This window comes from Phascolarctos cinereus, unplaced genomic scaffold, assembly GCF_003287225.1.
Source record: "Phascolarctos cinereus isolate Bilbo 61053 unplaced genomic scaffold, phaCin_HiC Scaffold_2;HRSCAF=192, whole genome shotgun sequence".
Taxonomy (NCBI): domain Eukaryota; kingdom Metazoa; phylum Chordata; class Mammalia; order Diprotodontia; family Phascolarctidae; genus Phascolarctos; species Phascolarctos cinereus.
Window position 1 is genome coordinate 201,143,536 of NW_027555625.1, and position 14,835 is coordinate 201,158,370.

At 37.4% G+C, this 14,835-nt stretch overlaps 1 protein-coding gene across 4 annotated transcripts in view; it reads right to left on the reverse strand.

Annotated features, from left to right (window-relative positions):
* ADAM17 (ADAM metallopeptidase domain 17) overlaps positions 1 to 14,835 on the reverse strand; it is a 55,248-nt gene that overhangs the window by 2,334 nt on the left and 38,079 nt on the right. For all 4 annotated transcript variants that reach the window (XM_078149763.1, XM_020992617.2, XM_078149765.1 and 1 more), the window contains 8 exons: positions 13,738 to 13,890; positions 10,817 to 11,016; positions 9,428 to 9,531; positions 7,218 to 7,352; positions 4,699 to 4,829; positions 2,828 to 2,906; positions 1,841 to 1,929; positions 311 to 361 (listed from right to left, as the gene is read on the reverse strand). In XM_078149763.1, coding sequence (XP_078005889.1) covers positions 311 to 361; positions 1,841 to 1,929; positions 2,828 to 2,906; positions 4,699 to 4,829; positions 7,218 to 7,352; positions 9,428 to 9,531; positions 10,817 to 11,016; positions 13,738 to 13,890 — 942 coding nt within the window. The remainder of the gene's footprint in view (positions 1 to 310; positions 362 to 1,840; positions 1,930 to 2,827; positions 2,907 to 4,698; positions 4,830 to 7,217; positions 7,353 to 9,427; positions 9,532 to 10,816; positions 11,017 to 13,737; positions 13,891 to 14,835) is intronic.

Sequence of the window (14,835 nt, forward strand, 5' to 3'; positions counted from 1 at the left end):
ATTTAAGGTCCTCTGAATCCAAATCTGGTACTTTCCCCACAGTATTATGCTTCTATACTATACTAATGCTTCTATGATAGGGTATGATGAGACCTCCCCTTACTTTATGGAGGAGATAACATTTAAGCAAGATTTAGTAGAATTTCAACAGAGATGGGAGGAGGTGAGGGGATGGAATGCACTTTAATCATGTAGCACTGTAAGCAAGGGCACAGAGATGCACTAATACTGACTCCAACATAAGTAGTATGAGAAAAGGGTAAGAGGGCATCAAAGATCTGTTATCTCTCCATGTACAGGGCATACTTACACTGGGGTGAAACAAAGACAAAGACTCATACTGTTTATCCAATTTCTTGTCCTAGAAGATAAATTTAAGCTAAGAAAACATTTCTTCAAACAAAATTAAGCAATACATGTAATCTCTCTGCCCACCCCCAATTTTGGCCATTTCCATGATGGTAAAAGGAATGCTCAGAACTGTCAAACCACCAGCACACCCAGTGAGTGAATGGCTCTCCAGAGAAAGCTTTAATCATTTGCCACCAGCAAATGTGAAGCATTTCAACAGAAAAACGTTTGTACCATTATCTTAGTAAAGTGCAACCACAGGTAAGATTTCATGTCAGTATTTCAATCCACCCTTTTATTCTCCAGACAAGAAAATAACAAAGGCCTTTGGAGGCTTCACTGATATCTTGTTCTCTGGTACAGCAACATGATAATAACGCAAGGCAGTGTTGGGATGGAAGAATTAACAGGGAGATGTAGAAAAGAGTGTTCAAGGCAATTCCTCAAGTGTTTTCTCAGTGGGACTAGTTAAGTGTATTAAGAGCACAAGACAGTTCAACTGTAACAGCAAAGGTCATTTATTTTGTAGGTACGTACACATACCCAAAGAATCCCCAAAATGTAGCCATGCCTGCATACTCTTGCTCACTACCACTTCCCTCCCATTCCCTTCCCTACACCTTCCTGCTTCTAACTTCCTCCACAGCTTTTTCCATGAACAGCCAGCCCTGTGATGAGTGGACCACATGGAAGAATCAAATGCCCAAAACAAGTTTTTCCAAAACACAAAGCTCTTATGGGCATCACATACATAAAAAGTCTTTCCTGAACTATGCTGTATTCTTATAGAACTAAGAATCAGGATCCATGCTCTTACTGGCGGTTGACAGGTGCCTGCTTTATGGCTATAAAGAGCATCTGCCCCACTTAATAAAGTGATGAGCCTACTGAAAATTACTACATGAAGGGTAAACAAAAGAACAGCATGAGTTTTGGAGTGGGCCCAAGTCAAGAGAGCTAGGTCTCTCTAAAATGAAGAAAATACTCCCTCCCTACCTGCTACCCCACATAGAAGGCAATCTGAAAAGCATTTTGAGTTCCTCAAAGTTTTATTGCAAGGGGGACAAGATGCACTTAGTGCATCCAGAACTAGATGATAACAACTTGGAGATGGCTGCTTGAGGTATCTCTGCTTATACTTAAGTGATCTTTAAAACATTTGTTTGGACCACTGTATCAGGGTCCCCTAGTGCTTAAGGGCTGTGTTTTAAAATTAAACTAAGATGTAAAATCATCTACTGTAAATACAGTACTTTTCTGCAAAATAAAGAGTAGTCTAACTGGCTTCTTACTAAGAATCATTCTTAAAAGAAATCCATATTTTGACTAATAAAAGGTCATAGCAGTGAGAAGCAATGTTCCACTAACATTCAATGTTCATGGGGGGAAAATATTTTGCCAAGATCAAATTCCACCTATCCTTCATAAGGTGTAGTAGATTGTTGTAATCAAAATTAAATTCATCATCACTTAAAGACTTGTGACTTACCACACAATGGACAAGAATGCTGAGGGGAATCCACAAAATCAAGGAAAAGACGAGGACTGAACCAACAATGTTGTCTGCTAAAAACTTCCCTGCGAATAATTTGAAAAACTGTAAATGTCCTGTGTCAGTGTTCAACAAATCCAAAAACAGTGTGAGCTAGTTATGCTTTTTCCTTACCAATAACAGTATCAGACCTAGAATTCTTTGTTATGGAAATACTTCATTGAGAAGATATAAGTGAAGAATGTGATAAATTGAAAATCTCATTGCAAATAAGTACTTTTAAAATTCGTTGAGGCACTGGCTATGCAGCATCAAAGGACTGCTGCTCATTCAGACTGTTGCTGGTACCAACTGCTCAAGAAGCCAATCCTTATAGAATATGGATTGTGTTATTCAATGAGGTTTACATGTTAATATAAAGTCCCAGAAGCCAACAATATGCCGTGGCTCCTGGAAAATTAGTTGACTAAACGTCAACTAATGACAACTAGTGTCAGTAAAATTAAGTGGCTCTTGATTAGATTACACATTGTCCTAGAGCCAAAAGGATTATGTTTAGAGGGATACATTATTTTAGGAAGGAAAACAATGTTTTAGCCCTGACCTACATAGAATGACAAATCTTATATTACTGCAGTTTTATTTGAAGTGATCAAATTGATTTGTGACAGATGTGAATAAGAAGCTTCCACTTTTTCAATCTTATGATTCTAGTCTGAAAAACCCACTTTTTCTGAATTATTCTATACATATACAATGAATTCTTGACTGTCCACAGAGGGACATATCCAAAAATAAATCTTACTGTCAGGTTTTTAAGTGATACATACATCAAGCAGGATAGGTGAATAATTCTTTGTTACTATAGTGAATCTTTTTTTTTTAATTTTAAAGCACTTAACCCTCTTCCCATAATTGGTCTTCCAAGAATAGTGAAAGTTCTCCAATGTTCTACATGAAAATAGAGTCAGGGAAAGAACCTACCAAAAGTATTGATGCTCAGCTGATCAATGAAATCCCAAAATCGCTCTATCACATCCTGCACTCGTTTCTCACATTTACCCTTTAAAGGAAAATGTTAGTATGAGTAACTGATGCCATAAACACTGAAAAACAGAGTCTCAAAGTCCCTTCAAAGGCCAGCAATGTGGCACAGTGGATCGAGTTCTGGGCCTAGAGTCAGGAAAACCTGAGTTCAAATGTGACCTCAGAAGTCACCTTCTGCCTGTTTACTCATCTGTAAAATGGGGATAATAATAGTACCTACTCCTCAGGGTTACTCTGAAGCTCAAATGAAATAATTTTCAAGTTAAATTAGTATTATTATTACCACTATATAAAAATCTAACTTCACAGACCACCTAAATTTAGCGTCATAAAAGTAGACAACTAACTGGAAATGTTTTTAATGACAATAATGATTCATGGACTTATAGACAAGATCAAGAGCTGGAAGGAATCTTTTAAACTAAGACAACATCCAAAGAAAAAGTACTGATTGGGAAATTTAGCTGTTGCCCTGCAAAGAGTCATCCTGCTACTACTGCAAAAATACTTCCCAACCAATCTCCAAGAATTTTAAAATTTGCTTCTATTATATGTGTATGTATGCACATACATGTATATATGTATATGAGAGAACGTGTGTATGTGTGCAAACAGAAGTATCTACAGAAAATGAAGGGATTTTTTTCCTGGATTAAGTAAGCAGAATCTTGATTCCAGAGGACCAGTGATGAATCATGCTACCCCAGTTCCTGACAAGATGGTAGACTCAGTGTGAAGAATGAGACATACTCTGGGTCATGGCAAATGCAGGAAATTTGTTTGCTCGATTATGCAGATATGCTATGAGGGTTTTTCTTTTCTTTCTTTTTCAATGAGAGCAAGAGAAGTGGGAGAGAGAAAACAGATTGTTGTTTAATGAAAAAAAATTTAATCTATAAAAACAAAAACTAAGTTCATGGACACCACGCTAATGAAAAAGGAAAAGGAAAATAAGGCCACCAGTCTACTTCTGCTTCACTTAAACCATTTTATGCTATGCTATATTATATGAAATATATAGTACATAGTATGCATAAAATATAATAAAAAATAGTATATAGCAGAGCATAAGATATAATGTAGTATACGTCATATAGTATAGGACAATATATGGTAATGTAAGGTAATAACACATATATAGTATAGTATGGCATAATAAAGTATATCATAGTACAGCAGAGCAAAGTATATTATCATATAGCATGTATTAAGCCAGTGTGGTTAAGTGACATCAGTTTGTCATGTTGTTCAGTTGTTTTCAGTAGTATCTGACTCTTTGTGACTCGATTTGGGGCTTTCTTGATAAAAGATACTGGAGTAGTTTGCCCATTTCCTTCTCCAGCTCATTGTACAGATGAGGACACTGAGGCAAACAGGGTGAAGTGACTTGCCTAGGGTCACACAGCTAGTAAGAGTCTGAGGCCAGATATCTGAACTCAGGAAGATGAATCTTCCTGACTCTACACCCAGAACTCCATCCACTGTACCACCTAGCTGCCATCACTTTGTCAGAATGAATGTCATTATGCCAACTTCATATGTCATTTACCATACTATTGTTATATATCACTTAATTTGCTATAACATCTAAAATATGATATATATAATGAATAATAGAAAGTAGAAAACAAGATCTATCATATATAATACTTCATCATGCACACGGAATAAGTCAATTGGCACACCAGTGCAGTACATGGCTTATTACCTAAGCATAATAAATGACTATATTTTTAAGAAGTGAAAATTTCTAGGCTACCTGGGGCCACCAGATTATTTAAGGACATGTGCAGGACATACATACTTACATTCATGTCACAAAATCCCACAGTACAGGGCTTTCCTTTCCTCAAAAATAAGAAGTTATTGTCAGCATCAAGGTATGGAACACATCGGCCAGATTCATCCCTACAGCATACTTTGCAGGAGTGGTCAGTTTCTAAAAGAGAAGACACTGCATGTCATCAATTTGAGCTTCCAAATAGTACCAATTTTTTTCTCCTTTGCTTTCCCTTACTAACCACACAACACTCTCAGGAAGGGGAGTTATTATATCTTTGAAAAACAAAGAGAAGGGAGAAGAATGATTAACAATACCCATTTTCATCTCTCAGCTAATAGTTTCTCAAAGTTTCCTGCTCATCTTTTCTTTTTTATTTTTAGGCAATTGGGATTAAGTGACTTGCCCAGGGTCACACAGCTACTAAGTGACAAGTGTTTGGTCTGAGGCCAGATTTGAACTCAGGTCCTCCTGACTTCAGCACTGGTGCTCTACCCACTTCACCACCTAGCTGCGCCCTGCTCATCTCTTAAGAGACAAATGTATAATATCTATAGTAATACCTTTGTGACCCTCACAGCAAAAAAAAAAAACTGCATAGAAAAGTATCCTCCCATGTTCAGTACAAAACTTGCACCGAAACAAAAATTTCCTTTAGGATTCAATATGCCATTAAGTTTTTTTCAAAATGCAAGTTTTTTCACAAGCAGATCACAAATTTTCTCAGTACCTGTATATAACTAAAACTACTAATCTTGCCAATTTAAATTGTTGGTTTCTTGGTTTAAAGTCAATTCAAAGTATTACGACTAAAGCTGCCAATGTAATTAAGGCTTTTGAAGACACAGTCAGACTATGAGGTAGGGCTCTGCATTCTTAGGTGCTGGTTACTCTGTAACAGGTGCCTTTTACACAGACATCCCTCCATGCCCACCCAGAAAGAGTTTTCCTCACAATAACCCTATGAGGTAGGATTGCTATGTGGTCATGGACCAGCTATTTCACCTGAGTTTCTCTACTAATAAAACAGGGATTCTTGTGGTAGCTACTTACAGATCTGAGGATTAAATTCTAGTTCTAGACATCATGTAAAGTGTAAAACACTTCATGAACTTTAAATAAAGCACTATTACAGCTGTTATTACATTAACCTCACTATGTAAATGGGGAAACTGAGGTCCTGAAACAAAGTGACTTCTGAGGATTTCCCGAGGAAGGAGCAAAGTTGGGATTTATTCCCAAATCCCAGCTCTACACAGGGACTTGTTCTACCTGTGACATAACCACTACCAGGCCGGGGCTGGCCTAACAGTGACCATGAGGATGGTTCTTGTTCCTCAGTTCCCTCCATTCTGTCTGCCCAAAATTTTGGAAGTTTTGAGATCATAGCCATGACACTCAGTTCCATCACAACATTGGAATATATAAATGAAATCAGAAAGGAGTCTACCCCTATACACTGAAGCAGGGAACACTGAAAGTGAAAAACTTCAACTAGGAAAATCAACAGGCTAAAGAGCACACAACTTAGTATATTGTACAAATTACAGACAGTTGTGCTACGAGAATTAATTCTTGTACTTATAAAACACCAAGCTTCCTTTAGTTCAGAGCCCTTCGAAATCTTTCATTTACTCGTTAATAGCTCCAGTGAGCATGAAAGGATTAATTACTTCCACTTTATAGACGCTGATACTGAGGCTTAAATAGTTAGGAGTCCATCAACAGGCTTAGCAAGATCACTGCTTTGGTCCTCAGGCCAAAGCTTTTGCCACTAGGCTATACTGTTTCATCACAACGAACCCAGTAATAAACTGAGGTTTCTGCTGCCAGGAGTGTTGGGAAGAGATGTGTGGCAATCCTACCCCCATGAGGGGAATACACTGTAAGCCCTCTTCCCCATTTCTGGGTTTAATGGCATTGCCATTCTGTAGCAGCTACAGAAGCCAAGCATTTTCAATTTGAGGATCTGATGATTTAGAGCTGGACATCTCGGACATGTGAAGACCATCTAGGCCCAGGGAAGATGACTTGTCCCCTGGGCATTTAGTAGCAGATCTTATGCCAGGCCCTCACATTTCAGATTCAATGTTCCTTCCACTATACCAAGACATCTTTCAGAACAATTTATCAGATTAGCTATTTCTTGACCTCATCTGGCATGGAGCCTTGAAGTTAGAACCAAAAGATGTTGTTCTGAATCCCAGCTAACACTTAATAGCCACGTAACCTTGGACAAGTCATTTCTCTTGTCTGTACCTATGTCCTCATCTGCAAAATGACAGGACTGTATTAGCTGAGATCTTGAGCCCCTTTCAATTCTAAATCCTATGATGTTAAATCATAATCAATTAAGAACAAAGGAAGGAAGTTCTGGAGAATGCTGCTGAAATGCTATTTCATAATTAACAGGCTTTGGCTTTGATAACCTTGCCAATTTACATCCTTGATTTCTCCTTCCTCATTGCCTCCAAAGAAAGGGTCTGCTGAATCACAACCACTTTTACACCATTTTTAATGGCAAGAACAATCTGCTGTTTTGCTCACCATTACATGCACAAGACTGGAGATTCTTCTCCCTCTCACAGAAGGGAATACACTCTCCATCTTTACACTTTCCTAAATCCAAGCAAACAGTATCATCTGCAGCATTTCCAGGAGGGGGACATTCACTGCTGTTACCTAGAAACAAAGGATTAGAGAACAGATGATTACTGGAATAAAATATTTCTTTCACCCTCCTACAAATCCATTCTACAAGTACATGATCTATAGGTACATGGTATATTCTCTCTCGTGAGAAGTGAAATCCTACAAAAGGCATGACCTGGCTTACCAAATACCCTAATACTTACTTGATTTCCTCATTTGTATAAAAATAAAGATATCTGCATTGCCTCATACGGTTATTGTAGGGAAAGTACTCTGCAAACCTTAAAGTGCTACAAAAATGTAAGCTGTTATTATTCCTAAAAGTTGATCCATGAATTGTGCAGAATAGCAGCACAGAAAAGTGAGCTTCCCATAATTCAGCATGATCCACCACACAAATAGTAGCTAACTATACAAGAAGGGACTGTGCTATTCCCAGGGCTTGTTGGGCTACATTTTCAATATAACAGTAAAACCAGTCAGGAATATTTTCTGCCAATGCTCTGTGGAAAGCTGTCAGACTTTAATAAACTGGATCCCTGTTTCAAAGAAGACACTATGAGGTCCATTTTAAGTCTGAATGCTCACTGATTTCTCCTCCTTTCTGAACTATTTGTTCCATTCATTTGACATTTTGCAACACAAAGCTGCAAATACTATCTTTTTCCATAAGTGGCCTCTACTAGACTATATAATGCTTCTTGAGGGTTGAAGCTCTGTCATGTCTGTTTTGTCTGTGCCTAAGCACAGGGCCTTATTTAGGGCAGCTACAAGGTAAATGTTTGTTGTCATTAATAATAAAGAACAATGAGATAAAATCAAATGAGGCCAAGACCACAGAGTCAGGCAGATACAAAGGGACTTAAACAGCTGAGAATGAAGATGATGTCAAGAATCAACCACTTTACTCTAGGCTGTGCTGTACTACCTAGAGTGACAACAATAAGGACTCCCACCCCACTTTTGTAAGGTATCCTTTACAAAACCCTTTCTCAAAGCAGCCCTGCACAGTGGTAGATGGGGAAATGTTATTTCATAGAGAAGCGACAGGGACTCCAAGAGGATCAAGCAGTTAACCTAACATGGCACAGCAGGAAAATGGAAGAGACAGAACTAGAACCCAAGTTTGCTGACTCCAAATCAAATGTTCTTTCCACAACACCATATGGCTTTCTCACATGTAGTGGAAACTAAAGTGCTTGAATTAACCAAATTCAATTGTTACAGATGTTTGGTTTAGGATGTAATATTTTTCATTCACAGATCCCCTTTTAAAGAGGAAGTCCCTCATCATTAAGGATCCCTAGAACAGACTGACATTCCTCAAAGTCATAATCATGAACCTCCTCCAGCTCATAGGAAAAAGAATGTACTCCTCCGTTCACATCTGTGAGTAATACCAGCACTTGGCACAGTGCTTTGCATATAGTTGGTGCTTAATGTTTTACTGCCTGATTGATATACATCCTTTTCAAAAATTATTTTTCATTAACAAAACAAAAAATCCATAACCCTATAAAATTATGACTCTTAACCAACCTCAAAAACCAGCCAAGTGACAACTCTGCCTCCTTCCAAAGTGTACTCTCTGAATCTGGTGGAAACATTTATGCACAGACTACACAACTAAAGGGTACAAAAATGGCCACGAGGGCCCTGGATAAGAATTTCCATTTTACTCTAAATGAGGCAGGCACAGACATACAGTCCAAAAATAAAAATTTCATATTTGTTTTGTTGTAAAGCTGAAGTGTGTATATAAAATTCATTAGAGTACTAAGGAAAAAGAATTGTTGCACGCATTTGTACCCATAAATTCTTTTATAAAACCAGATGAGGGGCGGAGGGAAGGATTATATGATTTATAAAGTAAAATGTCTTTTATAACAAAGTGACATTAAGTGGCTTTTCCCCAAGATTAAAAAAAAGATAAAAGCTCATATAGTTAGAAAACTGTCTTGGAAGTAGTTCTAGAAATCCTTGCTAGAATACTGACACAGTGTATGTAAACCATTTTTTAAGTGAAGAATGTGCAACTGACCTAAGAATTCTTGGCACACACTGTTTGGTGACCAAACAAAAAGAAAGCCATTGGGATGAAATACCTGTACAGTAGGACACGCCTTTGCAGGTAGCATTGATGGCCTCCTGGCACTTCTTCTCAGCTGTCTCAAACTGACAATTTTTACAGCAAGGACTATTTCTATCACTGGGAGAAGAGGATTCGATGGGAAAGTTAAAACATGAATAAAAGTACATTTTCCATATTAAAAGCATTATCACTACAACTGAAACTTCTGCAGCCAGTGTGCTCTATCCTTTACAGACCATCCCCCCAAATTCCTGCACTCCATTACTGCACAATCATTTCTGCAATGTTTAAGTTCATTTACTGCCTACAGATCCGGCCTAACTGTGGCTACATCACCCTCTACATTTCTCTGCTAATGAAGAAAGCAACGGAGAGGCAGTGTGATGGCTATAAAGCAGACAGCTTAATGCAGAATCAACAAGACTTAGGTTCAAATACTCTTCCACATCTTGGCTGTGTGACCCTATAAAAATCACTTGGGACTTTTTTTTTGTGCCCAGGCAAATCTTTAAAAATATGAGGTGCAGAGAAGGTACTAATCTGGATCAATAATAAGAATTTCCTCACTGAGAGTCTTCCATATGAAATCACAGATCCATTTTTTTGTTTGTTTGTTTGTTTGTTTTTGGTGAGGCAATCGGGGTTAAGTGACTTGCCAGGGGTCACACAGCTAGTGAGTATCATGTGTCTGAGGCCAGATTTGAACTCAGGTCCTCCTGACTCCAGGGCCAGTGCTCTACTTACTGCACCACCTAGCTGCCCCTCACAGATCCATTTGGAAAAGATGCACCAGCATCAAAGACATATAAGAGCAAAAGCATACTGAACACATAACATATCTTTCCATATAGTTCAGCATTCTTAATGTTTACTGGCTTAACAAAATAATTAAAAGACCATACCTTATGAGATTCATTTGCATACCTAATGTATAGGGTTGCTGATTTTTCATCACAATGGTTTATTTAGATAGCTCTTTATATGGGTAGCCTTCAATTATCTACAGGTTTTTTTTAAAAAATATTTCAAGATTTTCCCCCCTTATATTCAGCCAGGCATTAGTCTACTAGTTGGCTGGGGTGGGAAGGGATAAAGTATGGATTTAACCTCCTTGGCCATATTGCCAAATTGAGTTATTGTTTTAGGTTACTTACACCTGTTGACTATTACATTAGAACAGATGACCTAACAATTTAAAGTTATATTTGCAAAATCTTAGATTCAGAATCATTACTTATTATACAATTGAATCATTACTATGAACTATATTTTAAAGATGAGAAAATTGAGAGGCAAGGTGACTACCTTTAACATTAGAATAAGGCCACCAACATTTCAGTCTCATTTATTTATAGTGCGCTTTAGAGTTTCTAATCAAACTAAATGGTTTAACAATCCTCACCTACACTGAACTCCTTTTTTCAAGGTACAGTTTGTATTGCAACAGGTGTCATTGTTCAGATACATAATGCCAGGATCACATTCTTCACCTTCATCCACCCTGGAATTCCCACACACATTGTTGTTGCGTTCTTGAAAACATTCCCGAGCCTTACTTTCGATAGTCTTGAAGATGGATTGTTTACTGCAGTTTGAAAACATCTTAAAGAACACACAAAAAAAATGCCACACAGGCCAAAATCACATCATAAAAGTTCATTCCCATCTTGAAATACATCTGCTTCTTTTACTCAGTGACAAGGAATAGTCTTTACTATGAAACTTGTAATAAGATACTGTCCCAGAAGTACCAAGAAGCTACTAATGTTACTTCTAAGTGTCACCTGTTTAGAATTCCAACCCCTTCCTTGCCCCCAACAAAGATATTGAAAGGTTAGGTTGGATATGGTAAGTGCTTCTTTAACAGCTTCAGAGGAAGGCAAACTATCATTATGAAAGATAAATATGTCTTGCTCCTGCTGGTCAACTACCAAGGGAAGGAAGTACATTGTTCAGATGTGGGTGGAGCTAGATCAGAGTATCTAAACCTGGGATCCATCAACTTGTATTTTCAATATATCTTTTATATTTTAATTTAGCTGGTTCCCTTTACAATCCTATGTATTTTATATTATGCATCTAAAAACATTACTCTGAGAAAGGGTCCATATGCTTTACCAGACTGCCTTAGGGTTCCAATAACACAAAAAAACCTCCAGAGTACTGTGATTCTGTGATCCTATTTAGACAAGACAATGGGTCTATATCCTCAGAATCAGGAGAACAGTGTATACAGTAACAGCAATGTTATACCACAAAGTGTGAATGACTTGGTTATTCTCAGCAATACAATGATGCAAAAATAATCCCAAAGGTCTCATGATGAAAGTGCTATGGAAAGAGAAAGAGGGAGGAAGACAGACAGAGAAACAAAGGAAGTGACAGTCCCTCTGTACTCTGCCTGGTTAGACCATGTCATAGAGCCCATCTCACCAGGTATTAGTAAAACCTAAGAGTTTTCAGAATTAGAAAGAATATAAAAGCATCATTTAGAACTGGAAAGAACTTTCCTACACTGGCCCCAAAGGCCATTTAGTTCAACAATTTCATTTGGCAGACAAGAAAACTAAGGTCCAGAGAAATTAAATGACTTGCCCAAGGTCACAGAGATAGTAAAAGACAAAAGTTATGAACAAAGGTTCTCTAACTATAAATCCAACTGTACCAAGCTGCCTCTATTGTGAGCTTAATAATAGTAAGCCAATAGAGGAGGTGGTACGGGTGTTATATACCAGTTTTAAAAATTAGAAAAATGTGGCTCAGATAGGTCTACTGACTTTTAAATTCAGTATTCTTTCCATCTTGTATCTTTCAAAATCATGGGATTCAGTCATCTACTACAATTCTTCCCCCTACCCCTCATTTCCGTAACAAAAAGAATTCGCTCTACAAACTATCTAACTTCTCTCCTTGATATAGGACTTCTGGTTCACTTTACTATGCTTTGTATAAACATCTGAGGCCATGGGATACTTTCAGTTTTGTCTCCTGTAAATTTCTAATCATCTCTACTGCTATTCTTCTTCCTATCTACTGTAGCTAATCTTTCTGGTGTCTAGTTCAGTGGATAAACTTAGGCAGTTTTCTCTCCTCCCTTGTTTAGTCATTTCAATTGTGCCCAACTCTTCATGACCCCATTTGGGGTTTTCTTGGCAAAGATCCTGGAGTGGTTTGACCTTTCTTTCTCCAGCTCATTTTACAGCTGAGAAAACTGAGGCAAACAGGGTTAAGTGACTTGCCTAGGGTCAGTAGGTATAAGTCACTACCAGTAAGTGTCTGAGGTAGAATCTGAATTCATGAAGATGAGTCTTCCTGAAGCCAAGCCCAGTGTTCTATCCATTGCATCACCTAGCTGCCCCTCTTCCTCTACCTTTATAGTTTAAAAGACCCTTTTATTAGATTTTCAAGAGTCTTTTTCAGGAGCATTTCATCGTTGGCCAAGAGCTTGTCATTTCTATAATTTAAGGTACGGTTAAGAAATCATGGGTTGGGGCAGCTAAGTAGCATAGTGGATAGAGCTCTGGCCTTGTGGGCATGAGGACCCGAGTTCAAATTCGCCTCAGACACTTGACACTTACTTAAACCCAACTGCCTAAGCAAAAACAAAAACAAAACAAAATCATGGGTCACTCAAATCTGTTTCAACAATGTCTCTGGAATTTTTCAATAAAGAAACAAGTGCTTTGTATGAGGAACAGTGATCAATCAAGAGCTTTGTGAACAGCTTCTGTTAAAATTTATACATTGTGAATAAAAAAACATATTTGGGCTGAATCTATGAATCAAAGAATTCCAGAGATAGTAGGGACCTCAGAGTCTAGCTAGTATAAAATTTAGAAGAATCCTTTCTATACCCCACAAAACAACTTCAGTCTTTTACTGGAATTTAGCTTAAATACTAAGCTAAGAAGTCTACAGTTTATTCTAGAGGCAACAGGAGTCCACTGAAGAGTTTTGAAAAGGGCAGTGACATGATCAGATCTATTAATTAATAAAATTATTTTGTATGGGGGATGGATTGAAGATCACTTCTACAACTGCTTCTCTATAGAGCTTAAGTATAAAAACAAAAACACAGAAGAAAGAGTCTGAGAAACCTTACTTTTGGTTACTCAAATGGTTCAAATGACACCTTTAACTACATAACCATATGTGATTATAACACGCACTACTCTTTTTTTTTTAGGGGGGGGAGGTAGGTTGAAAGGTTGAGTCCCCCTCTTTTTTCATCCTTAGGCATGGAATACAATTTCTGAATTCTTTCTTAAAGATAAAGCAAGTTCTTTCCCCTCATTGGCAATATGAAAATAAAGGGCTACATACCTTATTATTCTCATGGTCTCCACTCACAGCTATCGGATACATAACATATTTTCCTCCCTGATCTTCATTTGGGGCACATTCTGCTAAGCCGTCAGGATCATGTTCTGCTCCAAAGTTGTGTCCCAGTTCATGAGTTGTAACCAAATCAGCTTCCTTAAGGACAGTGCAAAGAATGTGCTATGATTTTCCACAACAGATTGTAAAGTATTTTGGTAATAAGGGCCCATATTCCTTGATAAAGCCAGACTGATGTCATAAATACATTGGTCCTCACCAGTTACTGTATTCTATTCTATTATTAGACAATGCTAGTATTATAGTGCTTCTAATTAATATAGCTGACTCGTTTAGTGGAATTGTAAAAACTTAAGCAAAAAAAGATAAAGAAGCCTATGACTGCAGCTGAGTTGGAACAAATATGGAAACTTAGGATGATTGCTTCAGTTGGGCTTAAGGTCCTGGAGATTTATCATGTATTTATCAATTTAGAAGGTGCTATGTGATTATTACTAAGGCCTATAATGTCATGATATGTGAGGTTAAAATTAATCTAGGGATAATTGTAAAAAATAACAATAGTAAAATTTCAGCTCACTTTTTCATAAGCAACAGAAATATATCAAAAGGTCCTACTAAAGTACAAAATAAAGTTTTAAAGATTCAAAGTAATATCATTAAAATAGAGAAGTAGATTTAGAATAAGAAGATTTGGGTTCAAATCCTGGCTCTGCTATTTAATACTTATGTAACCTTTAGAAAGTCATTTCCCCTCCTCTAGGTTTTAGGTTTCTCCTCTGTAAAACAAGGATGAGATTATTTGTAAGTTCACTTTTATCTATACAGCCTATAACCCTATGATTTTGAAAATTAACACCAAAAACAAAAAGTGAAAGTGATGTAATTTGTTCTTCAATTCCTAAAACTATTCACTGACATATTTTAATAAAATCAAGAATTAATAACTAAAAGGTTCTTGACAAAGAAAACATTCATACGTTAAAGAGGTCATAGAATTATATGACTGTTAACAGGCAGAGAGGGCCTGTGGAAAGAGAACTGAATAGGAGTCAGGAAGATCTGGGTTTTGAACTCCCCAGC